At 38.0% G+C, this 17,734-nt stretch overlaps 1 protein-coding gene across 2 annotated transcripts in view; it reads right to left on the bottom strand.

Annotated features, from left to right (window-relative positions):
• Positions 1-2,208: 2,208 nt before the first annotated feature.
• PRKX (protein kinase cAMP-dependent X-linked catalytic subunit) overlaps positions 2,209-17,734 on the bottom strand; it is a 68,129-nt gene continuing 52,603 nt past the window's right edge. For both annotated transcript variants that reach the window (XM_089508054.1, XM_089508055.1), the window contains exons 4-9: positions 13,687-13,806; positions 8,226-8,321; positions 4,777-4,834; positions 3,913-3,990; positions 2,965-3,115; positions 2,209-2,596 (exon numbers count right to left, since the gene is read on the bottom strand). In XM_089508054.1, coding sequence (XP_089364180.1) covers positions 2,990-3,115; positions 3,913-3,990; positions 4,777-4,834; positions 8,226-8,321; positions 13,687-13,806 — 478 coding nt within the window. In that variant the 3' untranslated portion in view covers positions 2,209-2,596; positions 2,965-2,989. The remainder of the gene's footprint in view (positions 2,597-2,964; positions 3,116-3,912; positions 3,991-4,776; positions 4,835-8,225; positions 8,322-13,686; positions 13,807-17,734) is intronic.

The following is a 17,734-nucleotide window of genomic DNA, read 5'->3' on the forward strand; positions in this document are numbered from 1 at the left end:
AAAGTGCCGGTCTGTAACCGGCCTACGTTAGTTTAACTGAAGCACCTACTAATTTCACTGGGGATCAAGTCAACTCATAACTCACTTGTCCCGTTAGTGTCAATAAAATACATGTCTAATTGGATCCAATCCAGTGACTAGTTAATCCCACTCCATTCATTAATTTATTTCTCTACCATCTTTATTTCTAGTCTGTGGTATAATGCTAATTTATCCAGTAAGGAAACCTCTAAGGCTGAATCCTATTGTTAGTTTAACTTGAGTAGATCCACTGAGTGTGCACCATCTAAAATAATTAAGTTTGGCACTACTTTAACTGGCAAGACCATCCTACAGAATCATGGGATTTGTAGTTTTGTGAGGCACCATTACTCTTTGGAAGGGAAGGCTAAAGACTTTGTAAAACTACGAGCCCCAGGATTCCATATGATGGTGCTACAGTACTTAAAGTGGTGTCCAACTACCATTTCTACAGTGTAAATGCATTCTGAATCTTAGAAAAGTGTTTATTTACTTTAAATAAAACTTTTATTTCTACCCTGTTTTTTGTTAAAACAATTTATCGACACTTTACTGCTGATTCAGTAATATGATTTTGGTCTGTGACTTCATTGCTTGATAGCTGATTTGGATCATGAGTGCATTTTGAACTGAAGCATCACAACATCTTCTGTATTCTGGGAACATTCTATTCTGGGAAGGCATGTTCCAGTAAGCACCTGATTCAGATGAAGGGTAATTTTCTGCATGAACTAATTTACAGTGTTTGTTTAACTTGTTAAATAAAAAAGGACAACTCTGTAGCTCAATCTTTATAAGAAATTAAAAATGATCAATTTAAAATATCTTAAGATGTGCAGAGAAAGAACATCTGAATTATTTCAACCCTAATAGTAGCACTATTTAGAAAAGTACAACTCAACAATCGCTATTTTCATTCAGATTATCTGGTATATGCATATTCCCACTCTGAACTGTTATGTTCTGCATTTTAACTGAAGGTTAAACGTGAGGATGCTATATAATAAAGGCATGTCTAAAAAGTAATGAATAACAATGAATTACCAAAACAAAAAAGTCCAGCAGTTAACAGTAAAATTATTAAAATTTATAAAATTTTAAAATGTTTTTAATACAATTATTACTTTATTGTTAAAAAACTTTTTTGAAAGATTGACATAACTATTTCGGAACATTTATTGTTCATAAATAGGGTAGGAATAAATTCAGACTTCTGGTTGAACAATCTCCTCTCCCAATACACACAAAAGCCACATTATATAACTTGACAATTGTATATTGTTCTGGGGAAATGTCAGTCCATTAATTTCAGGGATTCAAGTACAAATTTCATGCTTTAATTTATAGGGCTGTAATTTATAGGGACTTAATATGCAGAGGATTATGTTTCAAAGTTAATCATCATATGAGTCACAGCTCAATGTGTGAAAAGTAACACATTCGAGTAACACAGACTCTCTGTGATGCTTGATCTCTGGTGACTTTTCCATACAACAAGCAATAGGTTGAGGCTGTCATTGTTTAATGACACACAAACATTCACAAATCTGTACTTAGGGTAGTGGCTTGATTTAGATATGTGTGATTCCTGACCTTTGACTTTTAAGACCTATCCCTACAACTCATGTGCTTGCTTAGTTTCTGGGATTTGAAGAGCAAAATGGGGGGTAGTGGGGAGTTGCATATTGGGAACCATAGCTTATGTGACTTTTAGATCCCTGCAAGTATGGCAAGTAAATATACATTCAGATAACAGACCTTATTAGCAATCAATGCTAAAGACAGACACAGACACATAAAATCTTGCTATGATTTCACATAGTATGCAGTTACGAAGAATTATGATGTGCACATCATTTTAAGTCAAATTTTTAAATAAAATAAGATGCAGTGTAAGGAAAATTAAATATAAATTAAAATATATAACAAGGTCTGGTTTCTCTTTCAGCTTTCAAGTAGTATGGCTGCAGGTGTTAAGCACTGGAAATATTACAATTTCTTCAATTTTTTGTGTATATTCCTTTTTACAAAGAATTATAAAATTATAGATGATGCTGAAAAACCTATCTTTTCAAGTTTTTTTTATTTCTAAAAACATTCTGAAAAACATTTAAGAATAAAAACCATAGAATCTGTAAAGTACAAAATTTTACATTTCTGCACAGTTTCTGTGCTTTAACTGTACTGATTTCCTTATATACATATATACTAATTTGTGCTTTAAAAGACAATCTTAATATAAACTTATAAAGTTAGTCTATGAGATAACTATGCAAAAAAGATTTGGGCATAGCATGAAACAAAATTAAAAATAACTTTTTGTTTTTTTAAAAACCTATAACAGTTTCAGTGCCTCCACCTGAAAGATGCGCTTTAATATTTTAGTTTACTGAACTAATGCCAGATCTGTACAACTAAGCACAAGTACTGTCCCTTCCCCACTCTAAACCTTATTTCTTTAAAGACTATACATAATGGAATAACATTTTGTATTAATTTCAAATAAAAAAATTCAGTAATGTTTTCAGTTCTTCTCTTCCAGTTCCCAGATAGCACATCCATCGTCTTCCAGTTTCTATTAAAAAAATAAAATTGTTTTCAGTATATTGGTATTTCAGTAAAGATATTTTAATCTGCAATCAAAGGAAGAAGTTTCTAACTTCTGAAAACTAACTGTTTTAGACCAGAAGTCCATGGTCTAATGTGTTGTATTTATACCTAATGAAGTGTCAACAAGAAATGTCTTCCTATCGTTCTTAATAGTAGTCAAGACAAGTTGAGACAATTATTAATAGTCTTTCAAAATTCCTTCAAAGCCTTTCAGTCATAAAGGATCCCAAGGTATTTAAAAACATAAAATAAAGCAATTAACATGAAGGTGATTTGATGAAGAACCAGAGCAGGTATTCAGAAAAACAGTGGCAATGGCAAAATATCCAATACCTTAATAATGTTGTCTGTCTCACACTTAGAAGTTTTTAAAAATTTCTAAATCTTTAGCAGGTACAGCAGGTGTTTTGTTCCAGTCATCTTCAGGGTAAGCTTCAAAATTTGATGTGTCACCATCATTTGATACTTTCGGCACTATAGGAGGCTAAATGAAACATGAAAATTAATCTTTAGTAAGTAAAATTAACTTTGGGTCAAATGAAGGCAAATCTTGAATTTTTAAAAATTTCTCCTAGTTTTTTCTTTGTGTATATGACACAATGCTGGCTGAAGCTGCTCGGCTATGGAGATTATCAGATGGGGGGCAATGACAGGAGAAGGACGGGAGCGAAGCACGACGCTCCTGTCCTTGTCGCATGATTGCGCAGAGATTATCAGACGATGTCGCAATTATCCTGTGATTATCCTTTCAATGAAGAGGAATTGTCCCATCATTTACCTCCATTTCTTAATAATGGGATAACCCGTTAGTACTGAAGTGACGAGACAATTCCTCTTCATTGATGGGATAAGCCCCATGTGTCTAATCTTTGAGCAATCACACAATGGGAGCATGGCACTTTGTTCTTGTCCTTCTGTCATTACCAACCCCGTTTTATAATCTCCTATGTCTAAGACAGCTAAGAGTACCGTTGCTTGGACTGGACATTGATGGATCTGCACCCTCCCCAACACCTCACCCCCACCATGAAAAAGGCAGTCCTAAACTGCTCATTCAGGCCTAAACCAAGCATTCAAATGGCAATTCATGCTCATCAGAGGGACAAATTTGCCCTTCTGGGGCCAATAGCTGACCCCTGGCCCACAGGCTGCACTTTGTTCATCCTTGCTATTCCATGACTCTCTTTCAAAGAGCTGTGAAAATTCCAAAATGGATAAAATGAAATAGGTATAACATTCCTTCCTTCCTTCCAAAGGTACATTTGTTTATGTGCACTTCACCTTTAATTTTCTCTGTGGTACAGCATCCCAGTCGATAGATCTAAACCACCGATGGCGTTTCACATCATCAGCTCCATTCTTTTGAAAAATAAAAGTTATGAATTTAAAGTGAAGCTGTACCAATATACAATATAGTGAATATTCTACTTATTGCAACAACACAAAGTGATATCTCCTGGTCCATTTCTGAGAGTACATGCATCTAACACACACTGCTCCAAGGAGAACATATTTTCTGGTTGCCTTTTAAATACATGAGTATATACATAGCCCATTCATCTCAATGGGTTTACTCTAGCTAGAACTCTCACTGAATTTAACTTTTAAAGTCAGAAGCTTCAGGAAAAAGTACAACTTGCTCACATCCATACACTTTTCTAGGTATCTGTCATGACAATCAAAAACGTAGGCAGATGCATACTGACACTAAAGGAGTATTAATACTTTTTTTTACAATCTGTTGTGAAGATCTGTGTCAATAGTGTTATTGACATAAAAGTATAAGATGAAATACAAATACTGCTTTAAGAAAATAGGAAAATAAGTAATTCTGTTTCTGTAACCAGTAACAATATTTCCAGAAATAACAATATACTAGCTACTGAAGTCATGATATTGCAATTAGGCTTGAACTATGACCCAATGTTTACATTTAGACTGAAAGTACTACATGCTTATCAGATACAATAAAGTAATTTATCCCAGGCTCAAAGGAAATCTCAGAATTGTTACAAAAATATAGAATTATTAAATAAGAACTTCAAATATCCTCATATATATAAATATACCCCTAAGAAAAGCATTTTCTTAAACTGAAGCCACTGAGTGTGACCAAATTAAAAACTTTCAATTTTTAATACATACCTTCATGTTTCCTAGCCGTCTTGTTCTGTCAACCACCAGAAGCTTTTTAATAAGGTCCCTGAAGAAATGAGGCAACAAAATAAATTACATTTTCATGTAGTTATAGTTTAACCTGAGAGAGATTGTATGTATAGGAAATAACTTCCAATGCTTAAGATTTCTATACAGACAACAGGGATTGGGAGCAGAGGAGTACACAATAAATCCATCTTTCAACAAGCTTTTGGCAGTGATGCAATGGCACAGTAACTATAAACTGAGTAGCAATGAAAGCATATGGAGAGATAGGTATACATTTCACCAAGTACTAAATTCTTCATGAATCCACTCAGATCATTTTTTTAGCATTCACAATCTGGTTAATTGGCACTTCATAAATATATATGAAAACATGGAGAAGCCACTGGCTGAAGTATAGCTTTATCATTTTTTCAGCTACTCAAAAGGTAGCCTTGTTTCTTAATCTTCACTGCTTTTTTTTAGTGTTTTTAACCACTTAAAACTACAATGAAACCAACAATCTTCCTAGTTTTGTTTTTGCTTCTGTGAAAATCAGAAAGAAAATCATGTCCAGTGTGATCCAACTGTCTGTTCAACATTTCAATTTAAGACAGACATCAGGAGGAAACATCTCTGAGACCCCTAACCTGAAAAGCACATGTCTTGTAAACTCCCAGTGAAGTTCTCAGGTTTCTTTGGCTACACTTGAAGTTGCCAACTCAACTAAAACCTCTACAGAAGACCTTATGTAAGCCCTTGCCCAAAGCCCATGACTGTGGAACAGACTATTTAACAGATAATCCACTAGTTTGGGGAGGGAGGTAACCTGTAGCCCTCCAGATGTTTTTGGCCTACAACTCCCACTTTCCATGTTTGTGGCTAGGGATAGGGAGAGTTACAGTCCAACAACCTCTGCAGGATCATGGGCCACCAACCCCTTTACCTAGAGGAAGATAAAGAGGCAAAATGGTGTAGTCGTTTGAGCATTAGATGATGGCTCTTAAGAACAGGGTTTGAATCCCACTCAGCCATGAAAACCCACTTGGTGACCATGGGCAAGTCACACTCTCTCATCCTCAGAGGATGGCAAAGGCAAGCCCCCCTCTGAAGAAACATGCCAAGAAAACCCTATGATAGGTTCACCTTAGAGATACCATAAGTCAGAAATGACTTGAAGGCACACAACACACACACCTAAATAAACAGATATCAAGACAGCTCCTTCTGTCGGGTTTATTCTGATCACTTTGGGCAGCCTCTCCTGTAGCAAAGGCTGTATCCACACTGAAGAAATAATCCACATTGACACAACTTAACTGCTATGGCTTAATGCTATGGAATTCTGAGAACTGTAGTTTTGTGAGACATTTAGCCTTCTCTGTCAGCACTCTGGTGCCACAACCAACTACAGTTCCCAGAATTTCATAACACTGAGCTATGGCAGTTAAAGTGATGTCAACCTGGATTATGCCATATGAACAGAGTCAAAATGGTAATAAATGAATGTTTTTCATTGTTTCATTAACCCCATGACAGTTGTTCGTAACTTGATACTGGGGTACACTTGTGTTTCTGGCATATAAGAGCTGATATTATAAAACAAAGCTACTGGATAAGATAATAATAACAAAAATTAAATTTAATCCCTTTCTGTTACTATTTATCTGGCAGATGGTGTTGATGAAAGCTTAATGCCATTGCACATACAGATCTGCTCAATGCCCTTTTAGCTAGTAATTAAGTAAATTAATTAAATGCTAATTAAAAAGAATGTGCTAACTGAAAAAGAAGTGGTTAATTAACTAGAAGGCTCCACTTTTTTGTTTTGTAGAGTGGGAAAAAGATGTATTCTAGACTAGGTTGAGCCACAGCTGCATCAATCCATATCAAAAAAAGCTTCTATTCCAGATGTATGATGAATAGGGTCAGAATGAATCATACATCGGGTCTTGCCCAAATGACTTCTATATCTAAACTTTCAAAGTTCTGTAGTAAAAAGTCAAAAGAAAAGTGAACCCAAACAATGAAAAATGAGTTGGACTTAGACTTGCCATTAAGAAAAGATGTAGTTTAACAGTACACCATGTAAAACAAGTAGAGAGCCTAAATACCCTAAAGGCACTAGATTTCACCAGGTCTTGGAAACTGAGTAGGGTAAGCCCTGATTAGTACTTGAATGGGAGATCTCAAATGAAGGTTATAGTTTGTATTGTGCTGTAGGCTATATTTCAGAAGTATTCTTTGCCTAGAAAACCCTATGAAATTCATGGGATCGCTAAAAGTCAACAGGCAACTTGAAGGCATGCGCGCGCGCACGCACACATGCAAATCATACACCTATTAAGCTGTGAAGCTGAAATAGGAATGCTGAGATCCTCCAGATGTTGTTGGACTGCAATTCTCAGCAGTATGTAGCCAGCATAGCTAAAGGTGAAGAACACTGAGAACTGGAATCCAACAGCATCTGGAAAGACACATGTTCCCCATCCCCTTTGGAAAGCAGTTCTACTGCTTTGACACATAAGTTGTCTTCTATTTCCATGCTGTGTTTCCTTAATGCATTCTTGTTTTTACGACATACTAAATAGCAGACCTGCTTAACAATGTTTAAAAAAGACAACCAAATGAACTGATTGTGGGTGAATTCTGCATGGCTATTAATTAAATACTGTTTAGAAGTCCAAAATTCATTTGTAAAAAAGTAAACAAGTTTTATGCTGGCCTGTTTAGATTTCAAGATGTGATATAGTTTCAGTACTGCTATTTTGAAAATTCTTACGGCAACATTCATAGCAGACTGTGAAAATGTTATGAAGATGAGATCCTAGAAATAGATAGTTTCTGTATGTTTATTGTGTATTATATCTTACGTACCACATCTGCATAAAACACTTATAAAATTATCCCAACTAATCAGTTCTACAAACCCATCCACCAACTGTCTTTACCAGGATCAAATACAAATTTAAATAGATAGTGCAAGACAGATGGCAAAAGATGGAGGTTTCATTCCTCTAAATTATTCAGGGTAAAGAGATTACAGAAATGAAACACCTCAGTATTAGGACTCTATGAAGGCACAACTCAAAGCAAATCTCTAATTAAGAAAGGAGCTTATGTAAAATTTCTAGTTCTTTCTGTTTCCTAGTGTCACTATATCTGTGGATAAGTGAACATTCTAAGCTATTGAACAAATGAATATCCACTTTTTAAACAGATCTTGAAGTTTATAGGGGGAAAAACTGGTGTATCTCTTTAACCTTAAAGAAAGAATTATTTTCTCCCCAGAATCTATAAACAGTCAGTGCTTAGTAACACCTAAATAATGACTATATTTGATACATCACTCCATCCATTGTGGTGTTTGATTTGCATTTTGTCTGATACTTTAAAATAATACTGTAGCATAATCTAAATAAAATAAACATATTTAATATTAATACACTTACTTTACATATAAATCCAGATGTCTTGGAAAATCTATTTTCCCAGCAAGAATCTTCTGATATATTCCAAATGGGTTGTCATCAAAAAATGGAGGAAACCTGAAGTGGGACAGGGACATACAACACCATACATCTATGACTTTAGAAAGTCAGAAAAATGCACAGAAGGATATATGATAAAGCATTAACTTATTGTAAAATTAGTGTCTACTATGCAGATATTAAGTTTTTTTCTTGCATAGTAAGTAAAGGCAAATAGTGGCTTTTGAACAAAGATATTAGCTATTGGTCTCACTTTGGATTTTGACTTGAGTCCTGTCTATATAGATGATTTACCTTAAATTCCACCCCACTCCCTGCTGGGCTCACTGTATCCTATCTACATGATGCAGGGTCAAAACCTTGAAACAGGGTCCAGACTGTCTTCACGATGCCCACACCCAATTTGGGGCTTCTGCCCAGTAACCTATGTTTAAATAATTCACCTTTTCCTGTAGGTTTTCAGCTCTTTTATCAGCAAAGGGGGCAGTTGCCTTTTCACCTGCATTTTTTTTTTTTTTTTTTTTTTTTGCAAGGTGCCTGGTGCTGCCACTGTGGGTGAAAGTCTCTCTGAGGTCTGTGCGAGGCACCCAGCTTTGATAGTGTGGCTGGACACCTCATTCTGACCTCAGCAACAGTGCTGGATGATGAATAGTGGCCATGTGGGAAGGTAGCTGCAAGAGCCAAAAATCCACAGCAAGCAACGGTCGCCCGCCTCACCGGGCAGACCGTTTTGCCGCTAGATGCGGCTGGACTACAAGCCCCAGAGTGCTCTGGGGCTTGCCCGGCTCCCTATTGGTGCGCGGGGGCGGAAGGGGTGGCCCTTCCGCTCCGCGATGCTCTGGGAGACGGTTTCGTTGGTGCGGGGCTTCCGGTCCTCCAAGGCTGACCACTGGTGGGCTGGGCCTTGGAGGCGGGGCCCCGCACAGCACGCAGGGAGGGAGGGGCCTAGGCCTATATAAGGCCGTGTTGCTGGCCCCTTCCCTCAGTCGGTTGCTTGGCTTCGAGCAGAGCAGAGCCAAGCTGTGGAAGGGAGCAAGTCTTGGTGGTTCTCCCGCCCGCCCACCGCTGTTGTTAGGTGGTTTTTAGTCACAACTTGGCGGCAGCATAGGCAAGGATCTGCACGTTGTGGTACCAGGGCTATGGAGCTCTGGTTTGGGAGTCAATAGGTACCCGGGGGCGAATAGGGCAGGCGTTTGGCCATTGCGGGGGCCAGAACGCAGGAGCGCCTCCCGGTGACTAGGGGCTTTGTGAATTGGTGAACACAAGACAAGGTTTGCAGTCAAGTTGTGTTCCTTAGCTCCTAGGTCATCCCAAGCACCGGGTGGGTGCCCGGTTTGGATAATCAGACTACATCGGGTGGTTTGATTGCACAGATCCTGACCTTATGCTTTGTGCCAACCCTACCAATTGTTTGCAAATAAAGTTGTGGCCTTACTTCCAACATGTTGTACTGTGGTTATTTGACAGCAACATCTGAGGCAAGAGAGATCAGGTCAGGGGAATTTAGGGGCAATTTGGGTCCAGAGTACTTCAAGAGCAGCCTGGAGTATTCTGGCAAGTGAAGAGCTGACCTAAGAAACTAGTCAACATTGAATACAGCCATGTTTAAAGCACTGGGATTGGATAGCTGGGATATAACTATCTACTGTGATGAAAAACTAAAATTGTCAGTCACGAAACTAGACTCCATTCTATCCTAGCATCTTCCTTAAACCTAGAATTTTGGAAGCACTGTATCAATTTTTTTGCAGATAATATTTCTTGGTGTCCATGTTCCTCTACATCTGAATTGCTCATAAAGAGTCAGAATGGATTAGATTTATATTCAGTTTGCTTTGGTTGAACTTTGGATATTTTCTGAATCTATCTGAATCAGCCTGATTGAATCTGGGATTTTGCTAAACTGAAAGCACACCCCTAGTTCAATTTCTTTATATACCTTTGGTGTCTCAGAGACACACTTTGTGTGGCACCTCCAATCAGAGGTGATACCATTCCATCCCTTCTTTCCCAATTTTTTTATTCCTGCTGGCCCTAACAAATGGAGAAATAGGATGTTAGGCCCCACGGCATTCTCACGAAGTTTAGGCTCAGGCTACCTTAAAAATATCCATTTCACAAAAATAAAAAAATGAGGCACTGAGTAGGATTTCACTGCTTTGCTTAAAAAGCTTTAAATAAGGCACTGAATTGTATTAAAAGGTCTGTCCTTAAAACAGGAACAGAAAATGGTTCAAGTCCCAGCAAGGGAATGTGACTATGCTTTCAAATATAACCCTTAGCATCTGTCTAAATGTACAGAAGTGTTTACTATAAAGGAGTTCTTCCAATTCAGAAGTAACCAAACCCCACTGATAAGATTTTAAAGCTTTTTCTATCACATACTGCAGCCAGGAAAGGAAGAGGAAAACCATAGAAAATGTCCAGATTTTAATTAATCTTTCTGCTCTGTCCTTCCTTTCAGTTATGTTTTCTTTTGTCATACAAGTTTGGTATCAATCTAGCACAGCTGGAATTGAGGGCTTAATTGTATAGTGTGTGCAGTCTGGTGATTGAAGCCATAAAACATATGAGGGAAAAGAGAAGTGGAATTCTCTTTAACAAAAGTTTCCGTTAAACAATCTTTTCAGATTGATTATACATAATTCATGGTAAGATATGGCTTGACATAGCGTAAAAAGGCTTTTGGTACAATATTCTTTTGATGTGTGTTTAGTCAGATAACATCTCCTATCCTGTGTTAAAAATACTACTCAGGAAAATGCTTCTCTGCCTCTTTGGCTGTTTTTATAATAGTTTCCATAGGAAGGTCCCTGCAGGAAGTACTTTGATAGTACTACACCACATGTTGGTAAGATTTTTTTTTAATCTTTTTAAATAACGACTTTCAGGAAATATGGAAATAAAGCTATGGCCACAGGTGCTTTAATTCAGCTTTTCTTGTCTGAGCTTCCCATTTTAGATCACGGAATAAAGCATAAGATTATGACAGAAGGTTAACTGGATGCAATTCAATGGACATTACTATTAATTGTAAAGAGCAACACTTTCTCTTGATTACTGATCAATCATTGTCTGCAACTGGCTAAGTGAAGCAAGGCCCGCAATTAAATGGCTGCTTTAGCTTGCTTCCATGCATGGCTCGCCTTTGCAACTGGAAAGGTAAACAGTATGAAGTGGGGAGATCATGTTTTTCCTATCTTCCTGTGTGCCTGTCACACACAAAGGTATGTGTGACTGTGGGGGAGGGCAGAATTTTAGGAAGGACTTCTCCAGATGGGGAATCTATACAGTTCAGAGTAAGCCCAGGGACTGGAGGTTCCACTTCCCTGACCAGGGAGATATAATTAAAGGGGAGAGCATATGAATAAAGTATTGGGAATCAGTAAGTGAGCACAGCGATTCCCATGCTCACCTTGTGTATAATGGCACTACTATGAAATGTATATACAGTGGTCCCTTCCCTTATGCGGGGGATCCGTTCTGGACCCCCCCCCCCCCATGTAAGAGAAATTCCACATATACTTGAGCCCCATTAGAAGTAATGGGGCTTGTGCTCGCAGCGGTGCCATTACTCCTTCTGGTGCGTGGTGGCGCATCTTCTGTTGTGGCTTTCAGCGTACAATGAAAGCCATGTATATTGCACCCACATATGATGGGGATGCACTGTACAGTTTTAAAATTGGAATGGAGTTACTATCAACTTTTTAAAAATAACAACAACAGGTTAGCATCACACTATGTTAACCTGAATGTAGCAATAGCAATAGAAATAGCATTTACATTTCTATACCGCTTATCAGTGTATTCAGCACTCTCTAAGCGATTTATAATCTGTAAGCCAATTGCCTGCACAAGCTGGGTATTCGACCTTGGAGCCCTGTTACAAAACTCACAACCTTAACGTAGACCCTACTACAATCATGATTTAAATCCCTTTAGCATTAGCATGAACACAGTTCAGTTAATATAGCTGCAATCTACTGTGCTACAATTTCACCAGGATCTACTGGACTCCAGTATCAGTTCAAGTAAGCTATTTTTTAAACAAGTCTAGAGAATTAAATTTACATCATGGCACCAAAACACTTAACTATATAATACTATACATAAACTCAGTGTTTTTTAAAGCAAGCATTGCCTACAGATTTATAGTAATTCTATTCATTGTCTAAAGCGGGGCTGTAACAGTGAAGTGGGGAGGGGAGTTTGGAGGCTGCATGTCTCTAGTAAATGTAAAGAAAAGTTGTTCTAAGGGGTTGTGGGGTACTATTATCTTGTCTTGTCAACTCTTTCTCTTTCACACACCTACAATCTTACAATGTTCCCCATACCTACAAATATACTTTCCTCCTCAGCCAAAGGTTAACCCCCTCTTGCCCCCACATGCAGTGATCTCATTATCCCCTCAATTGAATGGGCGCGCGCACCCGTTGCACCCCCGCGCGCCGCCATGCACGAGCCCCATTGTTTACAATGGGGCTTGGGCATAGGCGGAATTCGCCTTACGTGGAGGGATCCAGAACGGATCCCCGCGTAAGGCGAGAACGCACTGTATAACTATCTCTATTGAGTGTTTGTCCTTTTTGCAATGTCATTTACTCAGTTATATTCATTTTCCCCCATTTTATTATGCACACAGTTAACTGGAGAAAGGTAAAGTATACTTTCAGAGGTATGGAAGATACTCAGGCGATCATTCATACTGATGTAATTGTCAAGTAACTGTAATAGAAAACAAATTCTACTGCAAGTCTCAGATTTTTTTAAAAAAGAAGTCGGAGTTGACATTTGCACCATTTATTTCTAAGAAAGCCTTCCTGTAACAAAATATATTATTCTGAAAATGCTGCCATCTAGTGGATTTAAAATACTAATCAATTTATCAAACATTAAATTATTCTCTCTCTCTTATTCAAACATAGGAGTGAATTATATAAAAGTTAGTTTTGTATTAAAAGCGGAATTGTGTTCAACTATGAAGATCCTACTGTTTGGTTTTCAGGTATTCTGATAGAACAGGGCAAAGACTAATCTATCAGGGAGGGCCAATGACCCACATTTTACCTATGAAATTGGCAGCCTGCGTGATCAGTCCAGCCACATGACTTGATCAATCAGATATTACTCTAGTTGTATGGGAGCTGCTCATGTAATTGCAAATTGCATAAAACAGAGAGACTGTGTAAGAAACATAGTTTATAATCTATCATTTCCAGAGGACAGATTTTCTGTATAGCTATGTGCTTTGATGTTATACAAAACAGCGTCATTCCCTGCATCCAGATATATTTTTTTCTTAAACAACATGAATGGAATATCTGAGATAATTAAGTTACAGAATAGCATTTTCCATATTAGCTATAACATAAAAGCAATCCATTTATGCTTCCTCTTTTTCCACACTTCTCCAGGAACTTACCCAGACAACATCTCAAATATCAGAATGCCCAGGGCCCACCAGTCCACTGCTCTTCCATGACCTTTACTCTGTATAACTTCTGGGGCAAGATACTCTGGAGTCCCACACAATGTCCACGTCCTAAAAGAAATAATGACCATGAAACTGGAATTTAAATTTCTGGAATGAAACTGAAATTTAAATTAAAGATTTAAGTACACAGAACCCAAATTATTCTAAAAAGTAAAGGAAAAATAATCAGAACAGCTCAAAAAGTTCTAAGATTTATTAACATTATACCCACATGATAACACTCCAGTACACATATGGATTGTCTGATCACTTGGAAAAAGTTGAGTAGAAACCTTAGCTCATCTACAAATAGAAAAACCAGAAGTTCTTAAACACATGGGACACTGAACCGTGCCTCCACACAATACTAAAAGAAAGTTAGTTACTACAGATTTTTTAAAAAACCCTCTCTTTAAAGGACTCTTGTCATGTGACCCATAAAATGCCAAGTAACCATTTATGGATAGCCATATGTTGCCACAAATTATAACAAGTCCAGATATAACAGCCACCTCTGAGAGATGCAAATTGCCAGGATTTCACCAAAACCAAAAAAATATTGATCAGTCTTTAACTTTCTACACCCCAACAGTAGTGAATTCAATGTCATTTCTACCTTGTTTCCACCTCAGTAGCACTAAATGGAGGCTACTCTGAACTTAATTCAGAAACACCGAGTTCCTTGCTCAGTACAGGGGGAAATATATATTAAAGTGTAAGGAAGCAACAGCATGGCTAGGCTATACAGACCACAGTGGTCTGTATGGAATACAGACCACCATGGGTGTGCCATCTGCGGATTTGAACATCTGCATATGGCAAGCCCCACTGGCCCTAATAACAGTGCATGTGTATGACCATTAAAACCACAGGACTTGAGATCCTATGGTTTTTGTCATCTGCAGGAGTAGGGGTACCCCCCTCCCTCTACATATTAAGGGCTGACTGTTTGGAAAAAGAATGTGAATAGTTCATAATGCTCAGATGTACTGTATTTCAAAGTTAACAGCACCACTAGCCCCTTCTCAGGGTTCTTCTCTAATTTAGAATATATGTCAATATTCTGCATATGCACTGAAAAGAGTGGCAGTCATGGATGCTAATCATAATTTGACCAGTCACACTAGTGAGGATGACTTTAAGATACAGGCCACTTCTGGAGCTCTGGAGCCTTGCAGACAGAAGATCTGTGCAGTCCCCAAGCTTGTCTAACCAAGTTCATGTAAGCTCTCTAATGCAACTGACCTTCAGGTTTTGCAAAATTTTGTTATATATTTGGTGTTATCCTCCCCATGCCTTCTGTTATAATTATCTTTCTAACTTATGTGAGGCCAGAAAACTTCCTCCCCCAGAAAGCTTCAGTAATGAATGAAAAGCAGATGACAGTACAGCAGGAATGAGGGAGATAGCTATAACATGGGTTAGCTTCAATAGGGAAAGCATCTAAAACTGGTGTTGTCTCTCAAATGGCCAAATGCTTACTGTGGACATGATCCTACATTGAGCAGGTGGAGCAGAATGTTGCTGGACAAAACAAAGAACCCAGCAGCAGTTCTGCTCAGCAGCTGTCAAACCCTGCTAATGGTCCCTGCTGCCACTGCTGACGTGAGTAGGAAGGTAGGGAGGGGAAGAAATTCAGATGGTAAAAAAGCATCTAGGAGAGGGGAAGCAGCCAAGAACAGCCATATCTTCAGTGTCTGAATTGCCTCTATATCCTGTATCCTCTCCTGGCGCTTGACAGTTGTAGGAGTGTGTGTCTATTTTGGCCACAGCACAAAAGGCTAGAGCAGTAGTTCCCAACCTGTGCTCCGAGGGGCCTTTAGGGCTCCATGTGCACTTCCCAGTACTCTGCAGCAGCCCCAGGAAATTGGAAGAAATAAAAATTGACTGAAATTAAAGAATAAGAAACAAAAAGTAACACTACTCCTGAACACCATTAACTTTGAAGACATAGAGTAGGCATCTTAGGGGCTCTGCCATATAAATTAATTCTAAAAAGGGCTCCCTGAGTCAAAAAGGTTGGGAATCCCTGGGCTAGAGAATAGCTCTCTGCAGGCTGTCAAAAAAGAGAATTAAAACACATGTAAACCACACTTACATGTGCACATGTCACTAACAGGGTGCCATACACAGTTCTTGAGGGGGCGTTGCTCATGATTAAATACTACCAAGATACAAGAAAACCTTTGATATTTCCAAACAAATCAATGTAACTCAAAACCTCACTACAGGGAACCCTCACAGAAACAACTACAGTTTTGAGTGAGACCCATTCAGATGTTTTACTAGAATCTCCTGTACTGTAAGAATTCTTCCACACCTCCACACGCCCTTCCCTGAGATCCCTCTTTACTATTAACAAACATAACTGAACAATTATACTTCTGACATTTAGCAAACAATGAAATTATAAGAAAAATGAGTTATCTGAAGGAATAGTTATTCAGTTTATAGTATAGTGTCTCACTCTACTTGTCACCAAATCATTAAACAAATATGGATCTTTTTGATGTGATTTGTTTCAAATAGAATGTAAAATAAGCCAAACACATGACTAATTGTTAATATGAATTGCATGCAAATATGTTGGTACAAAAGCTTGAAGTCCAGAGTATTTCTCCACTTGCTATCAGACTGCAACAAATCTAAATATAATAACCTCATTTTCTTTTAGGTTTCTGTAATGCAATAAATACATTGTCTATGTAGTCAATTCCATCAGGTTTTAAGCTGACACTACAGCTGCATTTTAATTCAAAACAGTTTTAGAAGACGGAAATCCAAGTATGTTTTTCTCTAACTGAAACAAAAGCATGGGAAACAAAAGGCTGTCAGCTAATATTTCATTTCATTAAACTTTAGGTTGATTTTTAATGATAAGCAATTTTATTTTGTTTCTGTAGTGAAAACCCTGTACTCTAGTGCCATCTAGCAGCAAGGGTGGTGATGACTGATATTATTTTTAAAGTCCACTGCTATTTATTTATTCCTATAGTTTTGAATTAAGCTCATCCATGAATATAAAGACATGAAGAGTGAATTTGAAACATAAGATCTTAGCACTAATGTTTGTGCACTGAGTCAGATGCTTTCATAAGAACTGTTTATAAAGTCTAAACATTGTATTTAATCCACCATCTTCAAGACTGAAACTATCAGTAATGTCCTACACGACACCACTCTGGAAGGCTTGCTACACCATTGCATAGGGAGTGTTGCTGTTGTTGTGTGCCTTCAAGTAATTTCCAACTTATGGTGACCCTGAGGCAACCCTATCATGGGGTTTTCTTGGCATGATTTGTTCAGAGGAGGTTTGTCATTGTCTTTCCCTGAGGCTGAGAGCATGTGATTTGCCCAGAGTCTCACAGTGGGTTTCATGACCGAGCTGGAAATCAAACCCTGGTCTTCTACTTCACCATATGAAGCAGGTGAACTGGTTTATCTTATGGTTAATAAGGTATTTTTCTTTAAAACAAGATCATAAGTTCTAAAAGGTACAGATCATTATATATTGTTTTGCTGTCCTCTTACCCTTTCTTTTTTTCCCCTTTCCCCTCCAAAAAAACCCTCTTACTAGGAGTTTCTATTCTATTTTGTTCTGAGAATTCAGCTTTGGTTTTGGTTTTCTTTTTGGAACTGCTGGTAAAGGGTAAGAACTTGTTTTGGTATGGACAATCAAGATGTTCCCAATAGGATTAAGACATGCTGAGGCCTGCAGCTATGTCAAGTTTCTTGCAAATGTGCACCTTGATATTTAGAGGGTTTTCCCAAAAACAAAACAAAAAACTGAACTGCTTTTATAACCTGAGGCCCTGAACTGTACCATACTCAGCTTGTACTAGCCAAAGCACCCACTACAAAAACACCAACCCAAACCTTCCTTTCTAGCTTGTATCTGGAGGGAATAGAGTTCATCTGTTTCACTGTATCAGGCTCTGTTAACCTTAGCTCTTCTGCTGGGGAACACCATTTATTCCTTTGCTCCAAGACAAAGAGG

The sequence above is a fragment of the Sceloporus occidentalis genome, unplaced genomic scaffold, assembly GCF_023333645.1.
Source record: "Sceloporus occidentalis isolate IW3139 unplaced genomic scaffold, rSceOcc1.0.p SCAF_2, whole genome shotgun sequence".
NCBI classification, from domain to species: domain Eukaryota; kingdom Metazoa; phylum Chordata; class Lepidosauria; order Squamata; family Phrynosomatidae; genus Sceloporus; species Sceloporus occidentalis.